The sequence below is a fragment of the Cuculus canorus genome, chromosome 11 (assembly GCF_017976375.1).
Source record: "Cuculus canorus isolate bCucCan1 chromosome 11, bCucCan1.pri, whole genome shotgun sequence".
In the NCBI taxonomy this organism is placed as follows: domain Eukaryota; kingdom Metazoa; phylum Chordata; class Aves; order Cuculiformes; family Cuculidae; genus Cuculus; species Cuculus canorus.
The window spans coordinates 5326208-5354197 of NC_071411.1; the positions used below are offsets into that span (position 1 = coordinate 5326208).

Below are 27990 nucleotides of genomic sequence, written 5' to 3' on the forward strand. Positions count from 1 at the left end.
TGCACCGTTGGTTACTCTGAGGTATTTAGCCAAAATGTGGTATAGAGTCATTAAAATAACTACACTGCCTTAGAGCTACATAAAAACATTTGTACAAAATTTGTGACAAATGTCAAATAAATACATAAGTTTTATGTAAAGAAAAGTGATTTGGATACCCTTACAGGTAAAAAAAAAAAAAACCTCGCCATTTCACATATCTTAGGCAAACATTCAGTTTTACATTAAAACAGACCTCAGACTGAAGCCCAGGTACAGGTCAAATACAAATGTAGAAACTTAAAAGTGCCAACAAACAAGATAATTCAAGTACAGTAAATGTTAAAAAATATATATATTTATTTCAATTTTCAGATGCTTTCAACAGGTACAGGCCATCAGGCTTTAAATAAGACAAGAAAACATTTGAGATAAAGAACAAGAAACATTTTGTTCCAGAATAAAATAGAAAATGTTAATTCACCATTTTAGAAACAGAAAAGTCCACATCAACTCGTAAAAAGACTTGTGAGTTTGTTTCTTTTGAATACAGCCTGGAAGAATCACAATTTATATTCCCGACTACCAGGTGATGTTTACTTCTCTGTGTCCATGCTCTGACTGTAAGCAGAGAGAAAATAATTGCCCCCTTCCTGGTTTTGAGTTGCAGAAGAAATCGGGTACGTTGTTCCCAGAAAAGTCTGATGAGTGAGTACATTAAAGTGACTGAACTGATGGGACATGTTTAATTGTCTACTACGAACTTGGAAGTTACTGAAAGAAGCTTGTTCAACAGAACTGTGGTTTTCCCCTTCAGCAGAACAGGTTGTAGAACCTGGAGTGATTGGTTGTATCTCTTCCAAGTCAGTTTTGGAAGTCTTTTCCATCAAGCCCATTTGCGCTGCAGGAGATAACTCCGTAACCGATGGGCAGCCTTCTTTAGTGTCTGCTCCATGTGAGCCCACAGCTTCTGTCTGCAAAGCTTCCAAGTGAGAATCGTACTTAGAGGCAACACTGCAGATTTCTATTTGTGGTGTTTCATCCCCTGAATCCAGAGACATGTCCTCCTCATCCTCTTCATTGTTTTCTACAAGAACTACATTAAAAAGAAGAGAAAGTCCTATTCTATTGAAATACAAACTTCTGTTAGAAAAGCTATACACTACTCACAGAGTGTTACACTTCAGGTCTGAAAGTCCAATATCACTTAAGTCTCGGTCTTCTGCCATTTGTGTTCACTTACTCAACATATACACGTAACGCTCTGTGTCAGTGTGCAGTTATTCCGGTGCTAAAAGCTGCTGCGCATTCTGTTCACGTTTAGTGTTGGGAAACCCCAACTCCCAGCTCCAAAGGGGTTATTGTCAAACCAGCATCTAAAGTTGTACAGCAGGTGAGTATTTGATCAGACAAAGGAGTACAGTTACTGATATCTCAGTCCTTTCATTATGGTTTCTAACAGCTACCGTTACATTTATCCTTTTCCTGAAAACAGACCTTACACCACTTGGCTCCTGTCTGACTTTCTTGACTACACGTTAACCTATGTGAGCTCTCCTCTGCTGCTCCATCCCAGCTGCTTTTCCCCCCATCACTTAAAATAGAAAAAGAGTAGCTTGAGAGTTGGGTTTTCCTTGCCATCAGCGTTCATTCAGAAGAGTAACACATGCTACTTAAGGACCTCCACCCCACGTATCTAACTGGCTAAAGAACATGCAAGTGTGTTTGATGTTACCTGATTGTCTTTGAGCATCAGAGGGAGGAACGCTGTTTTCTTTAGTAACCGAGTTGTGATACCCAACAAGACTTTGAAAATTCTGCATGAAGTCATCAACGCTAGCAACCACTATTCCATTATCAATATAACTCGACAGCGTTTTGAGATTCTTTTCTAAATACACAAAAGGAAAATTGGTGTTAGTATGTAGCACCTGTTAATCAAAAGGGGGCGAGATGCATTCGTAGGTTTTCGTTTTACCTGTTAAGAAGACGACGTGTCGCTGCTGTATGTTTTGGGCCTGAAGCCTGATAAGACAGTCTAACTCTGGAGCATTTCGAGTTTGAGAATCACAATTATGGTACGACAGAATCTCAACCAAATGCTTCTTCTGATAGGTATTCAGAAGGGTCAGCAAACTCAGGGCATTGGCATTCATTCTATAATGGGGAGAAGTGCACTGTTAGTGAGATCCATATTAATATTTAGACTGACTCTAAATCAAGAAGTCAAAAGACAAACATAACAGTAAGTCCTACTTAATTGGGTCCTGGACCGCACAGTCAAGCTGAAGCATGTTAACGACCGGTGGCTGCAGACACTACTTACCGCCCCAGCTCTTTCAGTTTTTTCTGTATTTTGCAGTGGACTTTGCACTGCCATTTCCCATCTGGGGTGCTGAGATCCTCCAGAAACATTAAAAACTGTTTTAGTTTATCTGTTTTGGAGATATTGAATAGAAGTTAGAGTCTGTGGTATGGAAAACGAAGACACTGCTTTAGTACAGACTTAGGCTGCTTTAAGTTTTCATCAAATAGTGACACAACCACAAACGTTACCCTAGCACTTCAGGTTTTCATCCTAGCAGATCAGCCAAAAACAAGATTACAAAACCAAGCTGCTTTTTTGTAGGTCAGATGCGTAACAGTGGTATCTGCTTACAGAAAAGCTGAATTCAGTCATACGTGATCTGCCTTGCTAAAATATCTACTTAAACTGGTAACTTCCTTAATTATTCAGTTTTGAATAAAGAAAAAGTGAAAGACTATTTTTTCACAAATATGCTAGAAAAAAAAAAATTGAATTGAGTAGTAAGGAACAAAAGGCTCCATACACATAACTACACAGTGTAACGCAAACTTAAAAGACGAGATCTCCAAGTTCAAATGTTCCAAGAAACACTTTCTTCAAAAAAACTGCTAAGGTAAAAAAGAGACAAAATTAGCTGAGGCTCTCCAAGACACCTCACAAAAATTAGAAGACTTGATTTTTCACTGTAACACATAGTATCTCTCTTGTATATGGAAATGCTAGGCTGCTTTTGTCTCTGCTTTAAAGCTTCAGAAAGCATCGCGCTTACCTGTACTGATGGACTCTGGCTTAAGGACAGATTCGTCTGACACAACAAACCCACCAGACACAAACAATTCATTGTATGTGTGATTTTTCACATCATCCAAACTATCAACACCAGCAAAGCTGACGCAAGAAAGCCTCTTCAGAGTCACTAAGCCAGGTATCTGTTAAAAATGTGACACATCAGACAAAATGTTTTATGCCAGAGATCATACCAAAAAATGAACTACAGAACTTCCCTATTTATTAACACCAAATGTCAAAACTCAAAACACATTCTCAAAGTATTATTATTCTTTTCTCTTGCACAGGGAGGTACTTTCTCAGAAACATTACAGGAATGAGACAACAGCAGTTCAGCACTTGGAATAACTCTGCATTCTGTGTGGCACAGGTTTCAGACCGTGCTGTCAGGAATACCTACAGCAACACAAGAGCCTTCACTCGCCACTAGAGCATCACAGAACTAGAAGCAGAACCGCTCAGGTCTCTGCACAACTTTACAGCTACTAACAAATAAATATGCATTGGCATGTCTCGAGGTGGAAGAAGTTGGAGTACATGATGTAACAAGAGTAGGCATTTACCACATTTTAATTTCTTCAAACAGCTACTACATACGGGACACATTTAAAAGCTATGTTTTTATGACAAAGCAGCCTTTCTCAACGAGCTTGTCACTACGTTAGAACAAGAGTTTTCCATAGTATACATTTAATTCTGTGAAATACCTTATGGATCAGGTTGGCAATGTCTTCATTTTGGATAATTATCAACAGCTTATCTAAAGCAGCTCTTCTTTTGAGGAACTGTTCTGGATGGCACTCGGTATTACCTAACTTTGTGAGATACTCCTATCACCACAGAAAAAGAACAGTGAGCAGGAAGTTCAGCTAAAACAATCCCCATGCAATAACAATATCAAATAAGCATTCCACTCATATCTCAGAGGGACAGCAATAGGCCATTGCAGGAAGTCAGTGTGCCATACACAAAGGGCCAACTGAGAGTCTACTGCAACTGCACGATTCTTCAAGTAAAGCCAGAAGTTTTTATTATTTCACTTTCACCTTCTACATTTAAAGACAGAAGAGCAGCACTCTCCAGAAGTCCCCTGTACCATTAACTGGAGAGGAAGAGGAATTAAAAAAAAACAAACACAAAACTGCACACATCCACTTTTCATTTATTCTTTCTAAAATGGTTCGCTATCCCATTTTTGCCCGTATCATCTTTGTAAGGCTGCCCCCAGCAGTGTCTTCAGAACAAACAACACTACAGCCTGTTCTGCTTTCGAACAGTAAGAAAAAGACTTGCATAAAAGCTAAACAGAAGCAAGATAACCTTAGAACCTCAAATGAGAACTGGGACAGGACAGCCTACTTTCATCATTCACTTTCACACGGTTCAACATTTATTGAAACAAATTCCAGACTGCTTTATGCTTGCAAGTCCTATTTTATACATTGGGATTTAAAAGGCACTCTGTTCTAACACTAAAGAAAGGTTGAACAGGAACATATTTACCTTTATCTCTTTGCAGAGAATGCTTTCCTCCTCTTCATGAATATAAAATTTCACAGTGTTTTTCTGTACATCTTTAATAATTTCGACCAAACTGTTAAATACTTCAGGTTTTAACTGGCTTATAAAATCAGAAAAGGCTGGTTGGGTTGAAATGCTTAAGTTCTCTGGGGACTTCTGTGTCTTTTCTGGTGGCTCCATCAGATCACCACTGGAAGAAGTCTGATCAGACATCAACATATCCTCTGCTTTAACATTCACAGGATCTACTTCCTCCTTCACTAAGGGTAAGCTGGACAAACACTGCTCATTAGAATCTGGATCTTCTACCTCGTTACTACACAACGGCTCTGGTAACAGTGCTGTGTCAGAGTCCCTGCAAGCAGGGAATGTGTCCGGTGGAGGATTCAGGGCAGTGCTACCAACCGCTTCTGCTGATTCAGGACTAGAATAAATTGATGGTGTATGCCTAATGCACGAAGAGGACAAGATAACACTATTCAACTTTTCACTCAGTGTCTCTGTATATTCTTGGACAGAAACCTCTGACGCCTGTAAACAGATGTATTCAGAAAGTCTCGTTATCCTCTCTTGTGCAGAGAGGACTGGTGCAGACACACCACTAACATACGCGATATTCTTTTGTTGCAAGATTTCCTGAATCTTTCTCACAAAGAGATTATACTCTTCTAAGAGTGCAGCCTCTATTATTGCACTAATAGAATGCTTAGTTGTAAAAGGCTGCTCTGCCAGCCCACACTGATCTTCGAGTTCCTCCACTTGTCTTGTATGAAGTCCATCTTCTGCTGTCCCCTTTTGTGTGTCCGAAAACGGAGAGTATGGAAACGGATAATCAGAACTTCTCTGTCTATTTATTACACGGGGGTCATTAGGAAAGGCATCCTTGGGTGGTAGACACACTGATGGTTCTTCAGGTGATTTCAGACCTAAACAGGAAGAGTTCATCATCATCATCTTCTCATGTTTGAAAGTGGTACACAATCCATACTCCAAAACCTCCAAAACACAGTTTTAAAACTTAAAAAAAATTGCTGTGGTGCCCCCCTCAATCAACATAAACCCAAAGACAGAAGTGTTACTGTTTGCTGAGGTACAGAAGCACAGAAAATTCAATAGCTCCTAAACAGTCAAAGTTTGCTCAGAAACACAAAACACAAGTGATTTTCCCAGAGTGAAATCTGATTAGGCATAACAGAAACCGACTGAATCATAAAAAAAGTCTGTTGCCCTGTACCTTCAGTGTTGATCTACACCTTCTGCATACACAAGTACATTAATTTCAAAAGACTCTGAAGAACTTGGTATCAAACCATAATGTTAACAGAGTAAACATAGTTAAAGCTTGTCTGGGATAGAAGGTACATTAGAATGTTATGTATCTCTTCTTCTTGAGCTGGTCAACACTTACAAGCTACATCACTACCGTAACCACAAAATACTGTACTATAAGCAAATTCTAGTAGTAAGATTAAAGCTGTATTGTGGATTTAAATTGGGGCTATTTTAATATTTTCTTACATATTAGTTACAGCTAATCAGCTGCATACCAATGTTTAGCAATGAAACTTTGTTCTGTGGCCCTCCCGTCTGCACCCCCAGTGCAGCTAAAATTTCAAATCCCAAGGTTATTGAAAAAATTAATACACAACCACTCATCCTGATTTGATGGAGAGTTTCTGTAACAATTACATTGTCTTGAAAGCTATGTTCCGCACCAGTATCTGTCTCCATACAGAAGACTCCTGAATAAATCAAATATCAGAAAAAACTGCATAGGCTGTATACATGCTTGTGTACCAACATGGGACTCAAGAAAGGGATCTATGAAAGATACCTTTCAAACATGTTTTAATTCACTATTTGTAGCAACATATGTTAAGCCCATCTTACCTGTAATTGGAATAAGTTTCCAGTGCATTCCAGCTTCTCCTGTATTGTTTGAGTTGGAATGCTGCCTGCGATAACCATGTTCTACAGGTGTACTAGGACAGGGACTGTAGTCTTCAAAACTACTTACACTTCCAGTGCTTGCTTCCTAAAAAAAAAACAATAAAAATTTTCAGCTCAACATTTTTTTTTTTTGGTAGTTGCTGAGCTCATGCATTCGGAACAGCTGACAATAACAACACACCTGGGCTCACCAGCACATCGGCAATTCTGCCACCAGCCAAGTTGAAAATGTTTAAATGAAATATCTAATTAGATACCTCATATACCTGTTTAATAATTTCAGAGATGAATGGCTCTGCTCATAATCTATTATAGTAAATATGGCAGTCCTGAGCACAAGCCTTAGAGTACAGGAGCTGGGTGGAGCAGGAAGGAAAGGAAAGGCAAAAAAAGAAAAACAGGAAAATTGTCTGCTCATTACCCTTTTTCAGGTTGTTGTCTTGATAGCTGACTAAAGACACGAGATGTTGGCATTACTGAGGAGCTGCCTGCAACTAGTTTTAACACCCTTGAACAATCCAATTTCACCTCACATTTCAGAAAGTTAGAAGCAAAACAGCACAGAGATCACTGGTAGGACAAACTCTTTCCTGCTCCACGAGTTAGAAACTGAGCTTTGTGTAGGAAGTATCTCTCAATAACAGAAACCAGAGAACAAACCCTCTTGTAGAGTGATGTGATCAAGCAAGCTTCTAGGGCACTCTGAACCCGAAGTACAAAAGCCTTCTTCCAAGGATTTTGTACCAGTTATTTGGCATCGCAGAAAGTATGCATGGAACACATACCACTGCACCAAAAGGGCACATACAGCTCTAGGGATGCATTTAAGTGCTCAGAATTTTTCAACTCTGCTCCCGCTAAAACTAAATAAAGTCAATTCCCCAACCATCTTTAATACTCATAGAGCATTTAAGACCCTCCACTATGCACGCTTCTTAATGCTTTCTTTCTCTCTCAGCCACTGCTAGAGCGACAGAAACAACCCCATCATCTTTTCCACAGCACAAGACGGAAAGATGACTGCAGGACCCTCACTTGTGCACACAAGCGAAAGGCGTTTTTCTGCCCTGTAAAATCCCTGCTAGCATTAAGCAGGAGAGAAGAGACTTGGAAGAGGCTGGACCAGGACCAATTCCCTAACCTGGGGCAATAACTACAATTAGAGCAAAATGATGTTTGATGACTGTAAAGCAGTCAGAATCACTTATCGTTGCTAGGAAACGTCACCAATTCACACAGAGAAACGTTCAGCTGAGGTGAGCTGTTGCCATTGGGGGTTTTGTTTGTTTGTAAGACAATAGTCCAAAACCCATAAAACATATTTTGTTTCCAAAGACAATCAGCTTAATTTTGCCAATCTATTCTATCAATATAAGAGTGACAGCTGTTATTAAAAGAAACTGTTCCCATTATATTTCTCTAGAGTAACTATTGATCACCTGTGTATAAGCATCCATGTTTAAGATATTGCCAACCAACTCTAAATATCAAACAGACTGCAATTTGACTTCTTTCACTTTCTCGCTTATGACAAGAAGGCAACAGCCTGGAAAAAAAGGCTTGAGATTATACGACCTATGACTGATATATTTAATTTTGGTTTGCACTGGAGGAAAGAAGATGGAAGAACTCTGGGGGCATAAACTTGGAAAAAGATTGTCTCGAATTAGATCTGGGAGGAGCGTTGTCAAACAAAAGGCTCCCTCCTGTCCTGAGATGGAATCTCATAATCATGACAAGCTGTCATATCCAAACCACCTATCAGGTGGATAAGGTTAAAGACTACGTAGCACACAATCATCAACAGCCTGTCCTGCAATCACTGCTGAGAGAAAGACCATACAGAGCAGCGACTATCACCTTATAACCTATTTGCAGGAAGAGTAACAGCAAGGCAATTCAACTATAATGAGGAACGTTCAAATCTCTCCTTCCTGTGTTTCAGGTTCAGGAAACGTCAATACCCTCAGCCAGACCAAAATACCCTCAAAGGAGGAGGCAGACAGAAGGCAGTATGCAAGCGCTTACAGTAACACCATACCCCTTCCACGCAACCAATCAGACTGTTCAAAACCCCACCACCATAAGCAAAGCAAGAGCCACAACAGAGTATCTTTCATCTACAAGAGATGGAAGGTTTTGGTCTCGTCAGAAATGAAAAGCACTCTCATATACAGCACTCGACAACAGAATGACAGAAGTTTTGCTGCCTACTGTTGGAGCAGCAGTATGTGACTGTAAAGCCAGTAAGGAAGACTGACCATAGCTGCTTTCAATCTTTCAGGTATTCCTAATTATAATTTTATTACAGAAAGCAGACAAAGAATCAGGAAAGTAAATACTAAGAAAATTTCTATATACACTCCTATCATACAGCAAAGTTTCTTCACGGAATATTTAGTGCTTATCTATGTTTACCTATGTAACAAAAGTAGAACATTTTTTTCATTCAGTCTCATATTTAGGAAAATACTACATTCATTATTAGCATCTATGTACATAGCAGTTTCACTTACTTTTAAACATAGTGTGTGTTCCAGGCCTACTTCGTTAGCTGAAAGTCGTAGACCAACATCAATTGGGTAGGGCAGGCATGCTGCATCATTTTCCAGTATCACTGGGCTCTGTGGGTCCTTAAAGTTAACATTTTCAGCCTGAGCAGTATTAGGAAGCTCATGATCATCTTTGTCCTGTGCTGGAATGGATTCATATTCATATTTTTGTCTCATATCCTCTTCAATTTCATCAGTGCTTAATCCTAAAGCTTGATATAAAGACTGTGCCAACGATGAATCCAAGTGGCCTGTACTAGCTAGTGTTTCTAAAATCAGTTTAATGAGGCCATGCGTGTCAGTAACAGCAGGGTCGGATACATCTTGCTGCCGCAAGTCAGTATCATGTCCACCAAGACCAGTATTAACTGAGAAAACACTGTGTGGCGAATCCGAGGTTCTGCCCCCTTAGAGTAGGGGGAGAAGGGGAAAATCCATTACTATATTTTAAAATAAAAGCAAAACCAGCCTCCCCCCAACCACTAACCACACACCCACAGTGTCATTTAAGCATCAATTCATACAGTACACATTTATTTTCTTAACAAAAATCTTTAAAACAGGCAGATGATGTTTAAACAGACTGTTTCTAGAGGGAACAGTCTCCCCCAGATAAATAATTATGTTACTTTTGGTAATAAAGTCACTATTATGCTCTATGTATTTTATGGAAAACTTGCAAAATTCTCCATCACTTGTTGAGAGAGTAAGTTTACTTTAGGGAAAATATTTACATCTCTCCATCTATCACTACTGCTCCAGAAGATGATGAGTATCTTAATGCTTAACCTCACAATTTCTTAGACTAAGTGTAATTCTTAATTTTTACCATGCCTACTTACACTAAACATAGCTTTAGAACAGAGTTATTGCTCTTCTACTCATCCTGTTGGATAAGTAAAACCCATAAGCATTTATTTTTCCCCACAAAGAGACAGGCCAAGGAACTACAATAAATATCTGATGAACCCCCAACTCATTTATCATATATGGAAATAAGAAATTGTTTAAGTGCTGTATGACTAATAAAAATCTAATCATGTTTTGGTACTTAAGCTCACAGTATTTTAGGTAAGATTTTTCACAAGACAAATTACTCTTGGGTTTACATAAAAACGTGGAATTCAAACCACAGGCAGAAGTTGCTGGTTTGGTACCCCTGAAGGAGTAAAGTCAAAATGTAAACACATCCTGTTCTGATTACAGCCAGCTAGAACTGCATTCATATATTTTACATTATTAGTCAGTGTAAAGACTCAGAAGGTTCGCAGACTTCCAAGCAGGACTCCCAACATCTAGTACACAGCCCATCCTGTCTCCTCCATCCACACACACCAGTATCTTTTGTCCCTCTCAAAAGGGAAACTCCCAATATGAGCTACTTAATCTTTCCAATTGATTCACATACACAAGAATGACTGGCCCTTGATGTAACTAAAAGCAGCTTCCACGACAAATCCTGTTACCTTGTCTTCTAGAAAGAGGCAACCTACACAAAATAAACTATATTTATTGATAGATCTCAGGCCAACATTTAAATGAGCTGCCATGCACTAACATACTCACAGTATGCAAAAAATATTCACTCTGTAAGATTAAGCATTAAACACACTTTAAGTTACGATGTTTAAAGTGGAACTCCAGAAAAAGTCTTTCTTACCTTCATATTGACAACAATTCTCTGAAGATTCACTCATTTTTAAGTATTTCTGCAAACTTTCGGGCTGTTTTTCCAGCTTCCTTTTCACACCAACTTTATTTCTGACATCTTCAGAATCAGAATCGCCACCGACATTTTTTTTCCTGCACTGGATTAAGTTAATAAGGACTTTGAGTCTATCAGGATCATAATCTCCAGAATGAGGCAGTTTTTGCTTGGCAGCAGTGGCTTCATATTTTGCACGCACTCTTCTCCTGCTTTTCGTGTTGGCAAAATCAAAGTCTTCTTCTGCGGCTTCATAATCCGAGATGGGACTGAACTGTTGCGGTTTCCGATTTCCCTCTATCAGTTCCTTAGCTCTAGAAACAGGGAGTTGATATGCCTCACAACCAAAAATATAGTTTTGCAAGCAGCCATCAATGTGAGATTTATTTCTTGGAGCAGAATAAAGAAATTTCTTTTCATCCAACCATGACTCATACCGATACAATACAAATTCTCTGTATTTTCCAGAGCCACTACAGCTTCTTCTAAAATATTCATTTATGTACTTTTCCACAACAGCATTGAAATCAGCAGAAGCGTCTTTACGAGACTGGATTAAAGCGAAATGTAGAGCCTGAATAAACTTGGTGAATTCTGGAATGATTTCCTGATTTCCGCGCAACATCGAGGTGGTTGAATTTTTATTTGTTCCTAATGGAACACTTTTTTGTGCTGCTATGGGAGAAAAGGGAATTCACAATTAAAATCAAATCATAAAGCTATAAACAAATGCTGACTAGTTAGCGATGTTCTGTATTATACATACTTGGTGAAAAACAGTTTGGAATGAATATGGAGAACTAACCCTAAAGCCAGGAAAAGAATTTTTTTGTGAAGTAAGTAGATTTAAAAACTACTTACAAGTCAACCTACTAAGAGGCAAGATGAGCTGCTTGTTTTCATAGTTTTTGGGTAACCTGTATTCTAGACACGCATATCATTTCCAACTGAGATCACTTTACTGGTCCAGCTACCAAAGGCTTACTGAAGTTTACTAAGGAGCAGCATAACAGCTCCCTGCAATAAACAGGGGAAGGAGTCCTCCTTCCTATGATACCCCAATGAATTCATTTGGCTGCTTCTAAGCTCACTGGGCCCTTTATAAAATGATTCATGTTAGTAGAAATCTGCACAGTTTTTTCCATTCCTTTGCAAAGCAATACAACTCAGTAGATCAAAGGGATACAATAGGAGCATGTGCCAAGCGCAGGATTTCCTTGTCCTGGAAAGCTGACAAGCTATAACACTACATCTCCAACCAAACACACATTAAGTTTAAATAAGCATGTACACGACACTCAACAGTGAGCAAACTTACTTGAGCTCGTTATACCTCTAGGTTCTGGAAACAGAAACAGTGCATGTAGCATGCGGGGCCGTCCAGTTTGACGGTCTAGAACACAAGGAAAAAAAATAAATCGTTTGAGAAGGAGCAGACCACTACACCAAAACAAAACCAACTCAAAAACCAACTCAAAAACCAAAACATGCAGAGTATGCATACCATAAGGGGTTGTCATTTGCAAGGGAGAAAGAAGAAAAAGAAATCCTCTGTCCAGAAGTGGTTTCACAAGGACCTGTTTTCAAGGAAAAAAAAAAAAAAAAGTACATCATTTCAAACAATCAAAGACATTTGCTCACTATGAACACTCTTAGTATCTTTAAGCTAAATTCCATCATGGGTAGAGAAGTGCGCTGATACAACGCTTAACAATACACCAGCTAAGGTATTCCAGTCAGATCACTGATCTTGTGTTATGCCTCAATTACTAGTTAGTAAAATTATTTTTAAAAACAGGAAGTCAAATCTGTTGCACTCACAAGTTTTTCTTTCTCTAGTTTTTGAAGTAAACCCTCCAAGTGACTACCAGAACGGGACTTCTCCACAACTTCATAAAGGCTACAGTACATGCCGTTCTTCAACACTGACATAATACAAGGGTGGAAAGACAAAGTAAGAAGAACAGAAACAAAACTGTAATTCAGAAAACTTTTGAAAATTCTGAAATTAATAAAATTAAGCTGGAACAATTTACCTTCTTTTGCTCCTAGGTAAGTTTCTTTATAGAACAACGCTGGTGAAATTTTTTTCTTCAATTGCTCAATGCTCACAACTTTTTCAATCTCAAGCTTCTCAGGACTGGAGACGAAGGGTGGGGGAAGGGAGAACAAACAGTAAAGACCTGTTTTTTCCCCTCCCCATAGTCCTACCCTCATTGACCAAATTAGAACTATCAAATAAACACTCTTAAAATCAGTTCCTTGGACTACTTCATGAGCCAGTAGTGTTTACGCCTGCAAAGGTGCATGTTGCTTCCAAGTGACAGAAAACAAACAAACAAAAGAGATGCTGACTGAGCTGTGTGCATCAACTAGAAGCAGCTCTGGACACACATGACTCGAGAGTCTCATTTGACACATCAGAAGCATCTAGCCAATGTGTACTTTAGATTTTCATCTGAATACATCCAAAATTCACCAGTCTCTACTAGAAAGAGTTATAACACAGCAATATTTTAAACTTATTCTTTAAATTGGTAATACTCACAGCTTATATGGAAGGAAAAGACGTGCTGATGATTTCAAGGAAACATGGCACAAAAGTTTGCCTTTATTCCAAAGCTGTCCTCTCCATAATGTACAGTTAGGCTTATCTAAAGTAAGATGGAGAAAGTTAAACCAATTGCTAGGTGGGACTAAAAGGAAATGGCGGTAAAGAGGCTGCTGAATGTCTGAAACAGTTTAGGGAAAATTTCATACTAATACCAGACCAGATAATAAAGTTCTAAATAATAAGATAAAACGTAATAGAAATGGCATTTGTAATCCTACCCTTCTTATGACCTGCTCTGAGCAGAGTAAAATAGGCTGGCATATTACCTGTGCCTGTCTATATAAGCATGTCCTTGGTGCCAATATCTGTGATAGCCTCTTTCCTTACCTTTACTGCCAACCACTTTCATACATATTAATATTTCGCTTGAACGAGGTTCAAAAGAAAATCAGGACAGAGGATCCTAATATTTGAATTGCCACTGAACAGCAGATTTGGAAACAGAGCTCTTACTATACTGTAAATAGAAAAGGAGGGGAAAAAAATGACTTCTGATTTGTTCTGGTAAGAGAAGATACACATGCAGGTGCCTATTCGATCATCCAATATCAGGTAGAGATGCCTGCAATCAATATGGTACAGGCTGAAACTCAGATATACAGTCTGCATAACTAGGAAATCATTCCAGTTAAACACAACTATAACTACAAGGGGGGAGAAGTCCACCACCTTCCATGCCTATATCATAAAAGCAATAAATTTCAAGTCATTCTTACCTGCACTTCTATCTGTGTTGAAGCTGTTTGACCTAACAAAAAGACAAGACAGAACAACTAGGTTGAGGCAAACTGCCAGCTACTAAATTTTACATTAAAGATATTCTATCTGTCTAAGAAAATAGCAACACTGATAATCTGCTCTCTAACCTCATGCTATCACTGTGGCAGCATCTTGTGCTAGTTCAGATCTCTTGATAACTATTTTTAGCACTATATAACATAGTACCCACATCTGGATGCCTTCCAGATCAACATAGCTATCACACTGTATCTGTAAATAACTACTCATTTAGATATTCTCTCCACAAGCAACAAGATGCCACCAGTGACGACAGTGACAAAGTATACAGAACATTTTTTTTTTTTAATGCCAAGCAAGATAATGCTGTGAACATTTTTATTCCCGAATTTCCTCAGTTAAACCAAAAAAAAAACCCCTCAATTTACACAGGAACTCCACCTTAGCAAAAGACGAGTAGTTGAAAAGAGCAGCAGAAGTGCCTCCTATAGAAGCCAGCCTGCTGCATAAAACCAGTCACATCTTGCTTTACATTACAAGTGCTTATTATGTTAAGTCCCTGTGAGACGTCCATTCATTTCAGTACTGTTCATCTAAATCAATCCTAAGCTACTGCCAAGAGCTATGAATTCTTCATGCTGCACAGTGTCTTTCTAAAACTCTTTTCCTCTTACCTTGACGGGGGCATGAATTTTGGTACTTGCACCATTTCATCTTTGTAAGTAAACGAAACTACAGCATAAGGACAGACATGTCTTGGTCTTCGCCTTATCTCATCAAAGCAATAATCATAAAAATAGTACTAGAAAAATAAATGAACACAATGGTAAATTAGAAGTCTGATAAACTGTATTTTGCAAATGTGCCAGCAATCCATGATCTTTCTTCATCAAAATGTCTACTCCGTTTCACAGGAATATATACATTTAATGATTAACTACTTAAACAAAGGGAGCTTGTTTGACACCCACTACACTAAACATGAATGGGTATATAAAACAAATTACTATAATAAATCACATTTAAGTTCCTTTTACCAACAGCCTATTTCTTCCAAAGCTGATACCTAAAAAAGGTATCCAAAAAATAGGTAAAAAGTTTTCAAACTCCATTCTCATATGTACTTTATAATACAATCAATTAAGGTTATTTCTTCACCTTCCCCTCCCTTCTTTATCAAACACTGACAGGCAGGACACTACTTTGGGAACTAATAACCAAAATAAAAATAATTTTGCAACATTTATTTGCAAGTATATTCTTGACAAGACGAGGAAGAATTAACAAAACCAAAACCAGTTTCACTGAGGAAAGCAAATACAGCTACGAGTTTTGGAGTCCATCCTTAGTTAGGTCACAAAATTCTAACATTAAAGAACAATCTTAATTAAGGCAAGTTTGTTACAAGAAATGAAAACATACATAATTTTCTAGCCATTTGATTCAGTGACTGGCTCTGATTTAGAGGAGTCAAAAGAACTTGCAATAGTGAAGAGAATGCTTTCAATTAAGTATCCTGAAAATCTATAAGCTCAATGGAACAATCTGACTGCAACAGATTACTGCAGCGCAGAGATAGAACAGATGGAGGAACACAGATGCTTGGAACAGATTTCATTTTCTGAAAAACACTGTTCTTCCTCAGCTAATGTTTTCCCTTTTAGGAGTCTCAATGCCTACTAGTGAGTTCTACTTTTACGCTTTGAACTTCACATTCTATCTCGTCTCCTCCCCCAGCCTACATTCCAGTCCCCACGTACATTCCCCAGCTATTTCCTATTCCAACTACACCCTAATCCAAACGAGATCTCCTCCATCAGGTGCAGGTGTACATAAGGGAAACAGGAGAGGCTGACATGTTCTGTAATTTATTCTAATAAGAGTCCTCCATGGGCTACTGCCAAACATACACCAGACCACAGCCCTACAGGACAGGCTTAGTATTTGATATATCTTAGTGATTTTCTCTCCAGCATTGCACAAGTTCTCATATAGGAACTTTATAAACAGAAGTTCACACATGCTCAAGTTTCCTCTACCTGAGTAAGTTCAAAGGCTCGATAAGCCAACAAGGAAGTTACTTTATGCGCATTCTTTGAAACATGACACTCATGCTTTGGTGTTGGATCTAATGCACTCTTCGCTGTTGATTCCAATGCTTTCATACCAATGTGGTCATATATACTTTTCATTTTTCCCTGTAATAAAGCAAAAGAATTGTAAAAGTGAGCTTATACCTGAAAACTGGCAAATTGCTTCAAGTACCAAATGATGCAAGAGCAGGGAGATGAAAACAGGCCAATAAAAAGCCGTTTATAGAAGTACATTATTTTCATACTTTCAAAAGAAAACAAGACATTTCCGTCTTTCATAAAAACACATTATGCTGCATGCAAGTTCCACAATGGATTTTAAACCCGGTGGGGACCTAGTTTTGCTCTAAGCAGGTAAGTGTGTAAATGGAAGTTCAGCAACTTACGTTAAAAACACGTTTATTTTATCAGTAAGCAATATAATCCTTCAAGAACAACCAAGATATATTTACCTTTATTATCTTAAAAACAATCACATCTCCAGTTGCTCCAGCTTCTAGAGGATTAGGCTGCAACAAATCAGCATACCTGGAGATATACACACCTGAGAGGAGTACAAAAAACCACCGATCACATTATGTTGAACATTAAAATGTTATTAGACATTTAAGAAGCATTACATGAGATTAAAGCTCAACATATAACAAACAATAAACACAGAACAATCTTTTTGAAATACAATCAGAGCAAGGCATAAGGGCATGTTCAAGATTTGTAACTTCAACAGAGTAGAACGTTTACTCCCACCAACTGTAGTACGCAACACCACAGCAGAATAAGGACACCAGCTCAATTTGAAGAGAGCACATGCACACTACTGAAAGTGCTGTGACCAAGATGACAATCCCTGCCCGAAGGCCACACAGGTATTGCTTTCAGGTATTTTGAGTTCTTTTCAACAGCTGAGGTCCTTCTGTACCATGTCCCATTGCACTATGTGGAGACTGGCAGCAAAGGTATGATTCAGAAACGCCGCAGGAAAACACCCTGCATCCTCAGCAATCTTTCATCCTATGCTGTTGACAAACACTCTGTTTCAGAATTGTGAATTGACACTCAAAATGGAAACGTAACAATCTCTCGCTTTTCAACACTTTAACCACAATTTTGTAGTAGATTTGAGGGCCTCAAACACTGTCATTTGTTGGTCTAGCTAACTACCTCAGCTCAAATAACTGCTACTGAACTCAGGCGCTCAGAAAAGCATCCATTTTCCTTTGGTTCCTCTCACTCTGAGTCTGTATTTAACTGCTTTAATAAACTGCTCCAGAACCTTTACTGGCTGAAACAGTAAAATATTGTATGTTCATACATCTTTGTTCTCCCCCTTCTGCTTTCAACACTCATACGGGCACCTCTGTATCACGTTGCTCTTACAGAGAATGACAAAATTATTTCTTCATTTTCTATTGGAAAAGCTTTGCTAAAGGAAGCTTGCAACTTGCACTTTCAAATCTCTTAATACCTTGTAACTCTTCCAAGTCTCAAATATATCTATGCTATTCTTGGATTTGTAGAACGTTAGTTCTACCTGCATCAATACTAAGTTATGAAATAATGTTCCAATGTAAAAATAACTTTGCTGAAAATACCTACCTGTGATGGTCCTGCAGTAAGTGACAGGAGAAGGACAGAAAGTTCACACAACTGCATCACAGTATCTGCCAACTCATACTAAACAATACCAGCACATATAATCAAAAGATAGTTACCCATGGAAGGGCTTCCGAGAATTGTTATTTTGGAGTGGCCCACCTGCAGCCCCTTTTCACATATGCTCTGGATCTGAAGAAAAGACATTTTTTTAAGCAAATTTATCAGCAAAGGCAGAATACGAACAGAACAGTGAGAAACAACAACTATGAATTTTGATGGAGCTAAAAATACCAAACAAGCTAAAACCAACCCCTCAAAGTACAAAACCACCCAGAGATAAGACAAGTCTGAGTTGCTATATGAACTGTTAAACTGCGCAAGTCAAGCACTCAGTATGAAGCAATTATGCAGACTAAGTCACATCTAAGAAAAACCAAACCAAACCCCAGCCTCCCTACACCTTAAGCACGATTCATGAACATTACTTGCTAGAGCTCAAGACAGACAAGATGCTTTACAGACATGCAAACTGAGAACCTTAAATACAGAGAAGAGTTTAAATGGTGACATAATATTGCATCTTTTCCATCCTTCTACACTTCATAGTAGTGAAATTTGCAAAAATAACTTTAAGATCAATAAATGTGTCAATAAAAACACTCAGCTTAAAAAAACAAAAGCTCTTCACTGAAAAAGAAGAGAAAGCATTTTATATGCAATTCTGGTTTCTTACCTGAGGTCGATCAACCATCAGAAATGCATAGGTTTCGGAAAGCTCTTTTTCTAGGCGACCATCAAATTTCAACTCTCTGCGTTTTTCTGTGAACTGTTATTACAGAAAGTTTTTAACACATGTAGACAATTACTGCCATCACACATAACTACCAATGTTTCAAGACCCCATCTATTGTAGCAGATACAAGTGTGCCAAAATAAAAGTAAATCAAATGATAATTTGAATGAGACTATAAAATACTAAAATTAAATTTCTAAAACAGTATGCCCATGGGAAACATCATTGGCTTAATCTGGCTAAAGATTTCTTTGGTTGGTTGGTTGTTTTTAAAAAAAGAGATACTCTTCAAACAAACTTGTGCAGAAACGTTTTAGTGTTATAACATACCAAACATAACTACCAAAAAGCATCCAGCTCAACGCCTTCCTTATCTTTGAAATTCTGGCAACAAGCCCTTTTCTCTTTAAGAAGAAAGACCATTATCTCTTACGTTATGCACGGACTTTTGCAGTTGCTACCGAGACGATTTTCATCAGCTGCAATACTCCTTAGCTGTAGCCATGCATCACAAATGTTAACAGTGGCAGAAGAAAAAATGCTGGAGTTTCACCTTAGAGTTTCAAGATGATAATATATCAAGTCAATTATATATACTCTCTTTCTCCATACGTGAAGCTTCTTGGCACTGGACTGAAAACTTATTTCACAGTTACTAAAGAAAGCCATGACTGGATTTTAGAGACATCACATAAGGCACAACATAAATGCTTCAACCAAGCTGCTCCACTTACTTGTTCAAGTAGTCAACTCTCTTAGCTACTTCTCGGAAAACAAGAAAATTACAGAGACTACATGAACTTAGGATCGGAGGAATATTTTCATCTTAAGTTTCACAGGAAGCACCAGGCCGTTAAAGTAAGGCACTGTAACATCTTTCCAGGTTAATAAAAATAAAATTAACAAGAATTTTGGAAGCAAGATACACAGAGAGGAGTGGTGCTAGACACAGTATTTTTTTAAATCTTTTTCTGAGCATCTGGCAGGTAAGATTTTATGTCTACACAGTAATAAACTTGCCTGCAAAACAGTTGTTCACATTTCTGAGGATACGAGTTTGCAATTATATATCAAACACAGGTAGCAAATAAACTCCAGGTCTTTGCTCCTAGACTCAGAAAGAAAATATTCTACTTTATTTGACATGTACCTTATTTATAAAGGGAAACCACAAATATACTTACTTCCCTTTCCAATAGTTCACTGTGAACTAAGCTGGCTCTCTTGTAATTAAAATTGGCCACTGAACTTGGTTCCAAGTAAGATGAATGCAGAATCTTCACAATATCCTCAAATTCTCGAGAGCCTACAGCTACTGGCTGAAAGAGTGCTACAAAAGACAAAAAAATAAAATAATAAGTTCCAATACACATTTGAAAAAAATCCAAAGTTTTCCAGTCCATTCACACTTTATCCATAAAGTCATATTGTTCTTCATTCATTTTAGAATACAAAGCACCTAAAATATTTGAAAAAGATGCAGCATCTTAAAAAAGAAATCGCATTTCTTTATGCTTTTTTAATATTATTCTTGGGCAGATAGTTCTCCCAAGTTAACAAGGGACGCACTTCAAATCTGATACATATTGCAAAGCATTGTAATTAAACTTTTAAAACTTTAATTAAACTAATTAGGTCTTCTAATTAAGAAGCAGGAACAAATTGTTTTAACAAAAACCTCAATAAGTCTCATAGCTTAGCCTCTCTTTTGAGCCAGTTTTCTGTTTGTTTGTTAATTGGGCTAAATAGAGGTAAATTCAATACTGTCTTAAGAAGTCCAACAGCTCCTATAATTAAACAAACACAAAAATCCTGCCCACATACCACCTGTACTCATGCTTTATGACCTTATCTCTTACCATGTCTACTTTAAAAGTACCAAACTGTCTTTGTTGTACAAATTTACCTTTTGGGCAAACCTTTGCCTAAGGTCACACAATAAAGTGTTCATCTCCTCAAGCTTCTCTTTTGGCATTTGGGTACCAAAAGCAACAAACTTAATCAAAACAACCCAAGAGCGGGCGAGCAGAGAATCCGAGTGCAGATTTTGAAAGGTAATGTCTAGGAAAATTATACTTCTGGGGGAACTGAACTAGTTCATGAGGTGAAGGGGTTTTCTCTCCAGGACAAATGCCAAAATACTCACAAAAAGTACAGTATTTTGAGGTATTTGCAAACTCCAGACAAGAGAGTATTCCCAAGAGATATTTCTGAGACCAGTTTTGCTCCTTCTCTAAGAGTGTCTATTTTCCTCTACCAAAATAACCCCCTAAAGCACAACCACCTGAAATTGCTATCAGATGCAATAGTTTGCACTCAACTACAATAGTACCAGTCTCACATTAAAGACAATTTTATACTCCCATTGTTCTAACTGCAAATTAAGTGTAATTACATCATTAGAGAGTATCTCCAACTTCATTAAATAATATTGTAGCAGACCTAGACAGCAATCTTTTCCTCATTTGCAAGAAATATTTACTGCATTAGCCTTAATATAAAACAAATGTTCTAAATGAAAACTGAACTGGTTTGTGTTATCTAGTAAAAGCTGCATTTACACACACACACACATTACAATGTAATACCACATTTGTACACAAAGCAGTGATGCCAATACTAGCAACAATGCACAAGTAATTTTTTTAAGAGTGGATGTTATGGAAGTGATTAAGAAACCATTCTTCTATAACACCTTTTTCAGTAACAACACCCTCATTCTTTGAAAGTCTGACAGCAATACAGAAGGAAAGATAACTGGATGTGAATGAAATTCTCAACTTAGTGTTGCTAAGATCAAACACACTTGTACTGAAGAGAGAAACACTTACTAGTTAAAATATAAAACAAGCCTACTACAGATACGCACAGAGAAAAAAAACACCTCCTGTCCCATCCCAAACAGCTCTTATGTCTTACAAGGAATGATTAAACCATAGTGTTGTAGCACATGAGTTGCACACACTGCCTATCCAAAAGGACCAGTTCAGACACCGTTACGAACGCCAGCTGCTTCTCCAGATTTCCGGTTTCCTTAACAGTGATTACTGTACCCGCCTCCCTTTTCCTTCCTCCCCCTAGAAATGCATGCTCAAACCCAGCCGGTTTATTCCGCCTTGAGTCCAGGCAAACGGAAAACTCCACAGGACTGGCTAGAAAGAGGACCACAAACTACACACAAAGTCTTACCTACCTCCTAGACGTAAATCCAGGAAGAAGCATGTTACTACACACAGCAAGATCCTGTCATTCATTCAAACGTTACAAACTACGTTCCCATTTGTGTTGAAACATTTCCTGCTTTGCGCAAAGTTCTGAGGAGCAAGCCCAGGCAGACTTGTCCAAGAACAGCAAGTCTCACTGTTCTCCAGCTAGGGAGAATCTTCATAAACCACTAAACTCGCACTCAACAGATCTACGGAAGAGCTCTACCTAGCACCTTAAACTATGGAATACAGCAAATTCGAGTTTTAAAGGATTATTGCATTTTTGTCTTCAATTTATTAGCAGAGAACTGATTGTTTTACTACTATTGTTACTTACTATTCAGAATTATATATACCTTCTTGTACTTCACCAAATCTATACCCCAAAACAAACCTCTAAGTTCACCAGAGACAGTACTGAAGCTAGAAGGGCTGTTGCAACCTTTGTGATAAAGACAGAGATCAAAACCGAAAGATTTTTTGAAGCACTTGGGCTCAAAAGTGAAATTCTGAAATTCCAGTTTTTCAACTTGAGAACATGCAGAATTTTAAAATAAGACCAATTCCACATAACTTATTACATCAGTCTAAGAACAAGACTTTATATCCACCTTTCAGTAGAAAAGTGCTTAATAACCAAAAAACTTCATGTTAAAGCTATTTAGATTCCTTCGATGTGCACTATCCACTGAACACAAAGTGAACAACAACTACACGTCATCTTGCCTTAATTTACTAAGTGCATAAGTTAAAGATGATTGACTTCACGATCAGCTATCAACAGGGGAAAAAAGGAACAGGAATGAGATCAGTTTAATGTATAATCCTTACAGAACTAACAACCTTTTCTGTTTCGAGCAGCACTTACTAATACCAAGTTTAATCCTGTCTGCCTGACACGTCTTCGTATAGAGCAGCAGCAGACCCTCCACACTTCTTGTGGGAACTAGACAGCACTCACTAAGCATTTGGTGTTCAGGGGCAGCCTGCTGATTTTGTGTTTACTGCATTCTACTTCTGAGTTGCCAAATGATGATGGAGCAAAGAGAAATCAGTAACCTCACTACAGGATAACACTGTAAATATAAAGTAAAAAGATAAGTGACCTATCTTTGAATTTCAGATAAATCACTATATGCTCCACTCAAAACAGTGCATGGCATAAACTTGCTTTTCCTTGTTTGAGTACGACTTTTCAAACACATTAATCATACGCTTTACGGCAGGTTCAATCCACTTCTGCAGTTATTCCAGAACTTGAGGTACTGCAGGCTTCAGGTTCTTACTAAAACCTGAAACACTGCCTGCTGAGGTCTCGCACAGCACTGCTCAGTTTGTCATCTAAGCATTGATGCTAGAGGGCAGCCATTTCCTAAGAGGTTACGGTCACCGTAGAAGGGCCTGTACCCCATTTAAAGGGGTTCAGAAGCAAAAAAACGACCCTGAAAAGTACTAACATACACCTTTCACTGCAGTCACCAAGTCCTACATTCAAGCAAAGAACAAGATTATTAATATTATCTCCAGCCCTGCATCAGTTCAAAGACCAATAGAGTGCATGCATATATATTTTTCAGGCTCTCTACATGAACCCAAGGTGGGTATGCTGCACCTTTATTGGACCTGTGTAAATTAAATGGCCATTTATGCAAGGACTACCCTGCAGTATCCTTTTAATACGCACAAACCAACTATTATGTGTTTGCCAGCTTGTTCTGCTTATGTAAAAGCAAATAAATACTGGTTTTGTTTAGTTTCTACGCAGTGTATTAGAACATACCTAAGTAATTCTAGTTGTAAAATAAGATTAGCTAATATAGTACCTAGTCGAGGGACAGACATTAGACTGGATGCATGTCGGGTGCATGTAATTCCCTAGAGGCTTTCAGTTTCTGTTTCACAGCTGTCTGGTGCTTCAACTTGAGAACACTGAGTTTGAAGTTAGTGGGTTTGTGTTGGTTTAGGTTTCCTTAAGTCAAAATTTGAAGAAGACAGAGACATTCTCTGTAAGGAATCCTGAACTAAGAAACCTTTAAGTGAAGACTTATTTTATTATCAGGTAAGTTGGCAGAATACTAGCACTCTTCAGAAACACTTCTGCTACAAAACCCCACTGAAAAGCATCATTTTCTTTGTCTCGTTTTTTAAGGCTACAACCAAAACTCTGTGGTCCTAAGGAACCACAATGCTATTACTCATTCGATTTTCTTTCAGTTCCAAATGTCTTTGGCTCTCAAAAGGTCTGAGTAGTTATCAAGTTCAAGGATTGCTTGATGAAATCCCTTTGTAGAAATACCAAGTAGCAAAGAGCAGATACGCATCTCTACCAAAGATATGGAAAACCAGGAGACAGAAGACAAGGCAAAATGAAACACTGAAGTAGAAAAGGGACAACCTAGGCCTCCAAGCAAATATTGAGACTTTCATGGACAAAAGCAAGCCTTCTTTCCCCCCACACAGCCCAAGAAACAGCTGTCATTTGATAACTTCATAAACTACAGAAATAAATGTCAAACCTTTACCAACAACCAACCCCTTAACACACTGGTTGCTACTCAAGCATGTTTTTTGGAATTGCCTTTTGGTGTGAGGACCACAAGTCACACAAGTTCAGTAAGTCAAAAACTACTCTTCCACTGCTTCATCTTGGGAATTTGTTTTCCACATGCCTTTAAACAAGGATCTTCGAAGTTCCAGGCAGACTTGGACGCTTAAGAAATCTAGCAATCAAGTTAGAAGAAGCCATGGCAACTAGCTATAGTAATAAGATTTAAGAAAAAAAAGACAAGCTATCTACACACCAAGAAAAAGGAAGCTTTCAAAACAATTTGAAATAGGAAAAGAAGTGTGTGCACACATTTAAAAAAAAAAAATCTCAGTCAACCTTCCTTACAGTTTTGTTTCCTCTCCTGCTAGGGAGAGGGGGGAAAAAAAAAAAAGTCAGAAGAAAGATCTCTCTGTGACAACTACCCCCGCTCCAGATGCATTTCTCCACATTAACAAGGACCTTTTTGTTTACTTTCACTTCCAAATACAGCTAAATTCCAAACAGGCTGAATAAGCAGCTAAATCAAGTTTTCCAGAATGTTCCCCTCACGTTTTGTTTTGCAGATTCCATTTTTCAATTGCTTCACAATCAAGAGGTGTTTCCAGAACACACTTAGGCGCTCAAAAAAAAAAAAAGCCACAAGAAAAGAAAAAAAAAAAATCACCCCGTCCCAGTAGCAAAGTCATTCTATAGAGATGTATAGTCTCTGCATGACAGACTGCCTTCAGTCAAGTCAGCAGATGTCTCTCAGGATGGTACATCCAGAAATAAAATGGGAGGTCTAAAAAGCAAAACAAGGCCAACTCAAACACAAGTAAGGGTGGAAGAAGTTTCCAGATGTATTGTTTCATGCTGGGATTTTGAATCTAGCAAAGAGAGATCTTTTGAGAGACAGATAACATTACGATTATATTGTAATTTCACAAGATGGATTTGAACACTGCAGCTAAGGATGTTGTAAGCATATCCCTCCATAGCGACAATCAATCGATGCACTGCTAGTCTTCCAGTTTAGTTCCAGAACTGATTTAATTGCATCACTTCTCAAATGCCAATCACAGTTCCATCAGCAATTTGGTTGTCCAAAGATCATGTTGGCGGTTGTTACGCTAGCCCATTTTTGCCAGTCGTGCCTACAACGTGGTCTCTCAAAGCACTTTGCTTTATGGTATCACATGGTGTACGACCAATAATCAGCAACCACAGCAACTCCAGAACTGCAAGCACCATGGACTGAACAGAAAAAGATGTGTTTTGAGAGTTTTGGAAACCATTAAGTCACCCATATGATTAGAATGTCCAAGAAGCGTTTCATAAGGTGAGAGTGAAGGACGAAAAACCACATATGCATTAAACAGTAAGCCCTTACGAATGGGCCAAATGATCTCTAAATTAATAAGTGTATTATAGAATCAGGGCAAGAATGGTTTCCCCCTCTACTCTGGAAGCCTCAGAAGAATGATGTCTTAACTACATATCTGAAAACTCTTCTTGCATTGTAGAAGACGGTTCTGCAAATGATGAATTAGATGACCCAAAAAGGTATTTTGCAGTTTCTCATTCACGTTAGAACCCAATGCTAGAGAGAAACTCCAAATATCTGTGGTTAAGTAGTAAGCATTTCTATGATATATTTAAAGGTATTAAAACGTAACCACACTTGGGTCTGACACTTGGAAGTGCAACAGGCACCATGTTTCACCCAGACATTTTTCCACCAGATGCGTAATGAGACACTTTTTTTTTTTATCTTCAAATCAATCCAGTCCTTTTTACAACGAATCTGTCAGACTTGTATCTCTCTCAGGGGGTGGCAATGACAACAAAAGGGAGAAAAGCAAAAAGATGATGTAACTACCAAAAATGGAAGGAGGAAAAGACTGGATAATGACATAAACCTACCTTCATCTCTTCCTTACAGAGGAAAGCATTTCAAGAAGTTAGATCTTAGACTTGTCCCTGAAGAGCTACAAGCCTATGTGAACAGGTATTTTTGTGATATATACTAGATCACTGATCCCATGTTCCAGAAGGCCAAGAACCAAGATAAGTTTCAGGGAGGGAACTGGTCTTCACCACCACTTAACAAAATCAAAGATAAACGGAAGCCAATGGAGTCTCATAAAAAGCAGGAAATACCACAGGCTTTCAGAGGAGGAGTTACTCTAAAAAACCCTGGATGCTTGGTAAAGAAACACTTCCAAGGCGTGGCACGTGAAGATGGACTGCTCGCTTCCTCCAGCAAAGCAAGGCACTTTCACTGATAAGAACAAGTCTTCTGCGTTATCATCAACCAAGAACAACTCCATCCAATGTTGGCTAGTCTACCCTGAACAAGATTGTGCCCCTCCACCCCTCCTACAGAGAGGTTAGGAGAAAAAGAGAAGTGAATGATCTTCTCTGCATGCCTGCATTCCAGAAAACCATCTTCTCCGCATGCGATTCCATCTCCAGAAGCAGCGCCACGATCAACACTACCCTGATCATATCCAGCTCTTCCATGCTTTTAAAAAATTGGTGTGAAATCCAAGCCGACTTTTGTTGGGTTTTTTTTTCTTTTTTTTCCGTGTTTTTTTCTCCTTTTTCTGCTGCTTGTGATAAAATAAAAACGAAAAAGAGGGAGGGGTAGGGAGAAGAAAGAATGTAAAAGCCTAACACTAGAAATCGTATCACCAGTCCGAGCCATGCCACAGCCTCTCCACGCCCGGAGGGCACCGCATGCAGCCGTGTGAGGCGCATAAAGAGCCTGCCTGATGAACAAGATGAAGAGGGGAGCGAGGGAGAGAAGGGAAGGAAAGGGAAAGGAACAACCTTTCTTTTCTCCGCTCTTCCTGGGGATCTGAAAGTTCCTCCTAACAGGCACGTCTTCGGGGGGCTTAGAGAGAGGGAGCGGCCCCCTCGACACGCCGCCGGGCGGCGGCTGCTGCTGCTGGGGCGCCGCCGAGGAGCCGCCGGGGATGCCGAGGCCCGGGGGGGCCCTGTCGTGGGCGGCAGCGCCCGCCGGCGCCTCCTCGCCCTCGCCGCGGCCGCCATTTTGCGTGGCGTCCTCAGCAGCGGCAGCGCCGCTGTCCGCCCCACCAGGGCTCGCGCTCGGCTGCTCCGTCCGCGGATGCTGCTCCATCTCGCCGCCGCCGCCACCACCACCGGGGATCACGGCGCCCGCCGCCGTGAAAAAACGAGAAGCACGGCAACCCCCAGCTCGTTCCGCTCGCTCCCCCACCGCGCTATCCCCACCCCGGCGCCATGCACCGCCGCGATCGCTCCCCCGCCGGCCGCTCGCTTTATGGCGGCCCCATCGCCCCCTCCCAGCGCCAACATGGCGGCGTGGCACACGCCGAGGGGGCGGGGCCGCGGCGGGAACGGCCAATCAACGCGCGGCACGCGCTATAACTAGCGGGGAGGGGGGGAGGGGGGGCGCGCGCGCCTCAGGCGGACAGCGCGGAGGCGTTGGCAGCGGTCGCGCGCGCGACGCCCCGGGCAGTGAGGGGGCAAAGGGGGGCGCCTCGCTCGGTTTGCGCCTCGCTGCGAACGAGCAGAGCCGTAGCTCCTTCACCGGCACTGGGGAAGGAGGGATGGAGCCTCGCGCTTCGGGATAACG

General features: G+C 39.5%; 1 protein-coding gene across 3 annotated transcripts; it reads right to left on the reverse strand.

Moving 5' to 3' along the window:
• Window positions 1–6: 6 nt before the first annotated feature.
• On the reverse strand, window positions 7–27680 carry TASOR (transcription activation suppressor). 3 transcript variants are annotated; one of them, XR_008451620.1, is made up of 24 exons: window positions 27204–27680; window positions 19823–19968; window positions 18579–18671; window positions 17962–18034; window positions 16702–16793; window positions 16196–16354; window positions 14831–14958; window positions 14135–14166; window positions 13353–13458; window positions 12841–12944; window positions 12626–12729; window positions 12309–12381; window positions 12123–12197; window positions 10760–11479; window positions 9064–9506; window positions 6488–6632; window positions 4580–5523; window positions 3784–3906; window positions 3057–3216; window positions 2306–2414; window positions 1958–2136; window positions 1715–1870; window positions 1223–1355; window positions 938–1075 (listed from the first exon to the last, which is right to left on the reverse strand). XR_008451620.1 is itself a non-coding variant. In XM_054076274.1 (23 exons), the coding sequence occupies exons 1-23, from the start codon at window positions 27511–27513 to the stop codon at window positions 576–578; spliced, it is 4974 nt and encodes a 1657-aa protein (XP_053932249.1). In that variant the 5' UTR covers window positions 27514–27680; the 3' UTR covers window positions 7–575. The 3 variants fall into 3 exon arrangements, 2 of the variants coding, with proteins under 2 accessions (XP_053932249.1, XP_053932250.1); XM_054076274.1 differs by lacking the exon at window positions 1223–1355 and having other exon boundaries at window positions 7–1075; XM_054076275.1 differs by having other exon boundaries at window positions 934–1355.
• Between the last annotated feature and the right edge of the window lie 310 nt (window positions 27681–27990).

Coding starts and splice junctions, on each gene's coding strand:
- TASOR (XM_054076274.1), bottom strand. CDS start 27,513: ATGGAGCAGCATCCGCGGACGGAGCAGCCGAGCGCGAGCCCTGGTGGG. Junction 19,969..27,203: donor GAAGAGCGGAGAAAAGAAAG/GTTGTTCCTTTC, acceptor TGTCTTTTGTAG/CACTCTTTCAGCCAGTAGCT. Junction 11,480..12,122: donor TAGAGGTATAACGAGCTCAA/GTAAGTTTGCTC, acceptor TTTCTCCCATAG/CAGCACAAAAAAGTGTTCCA.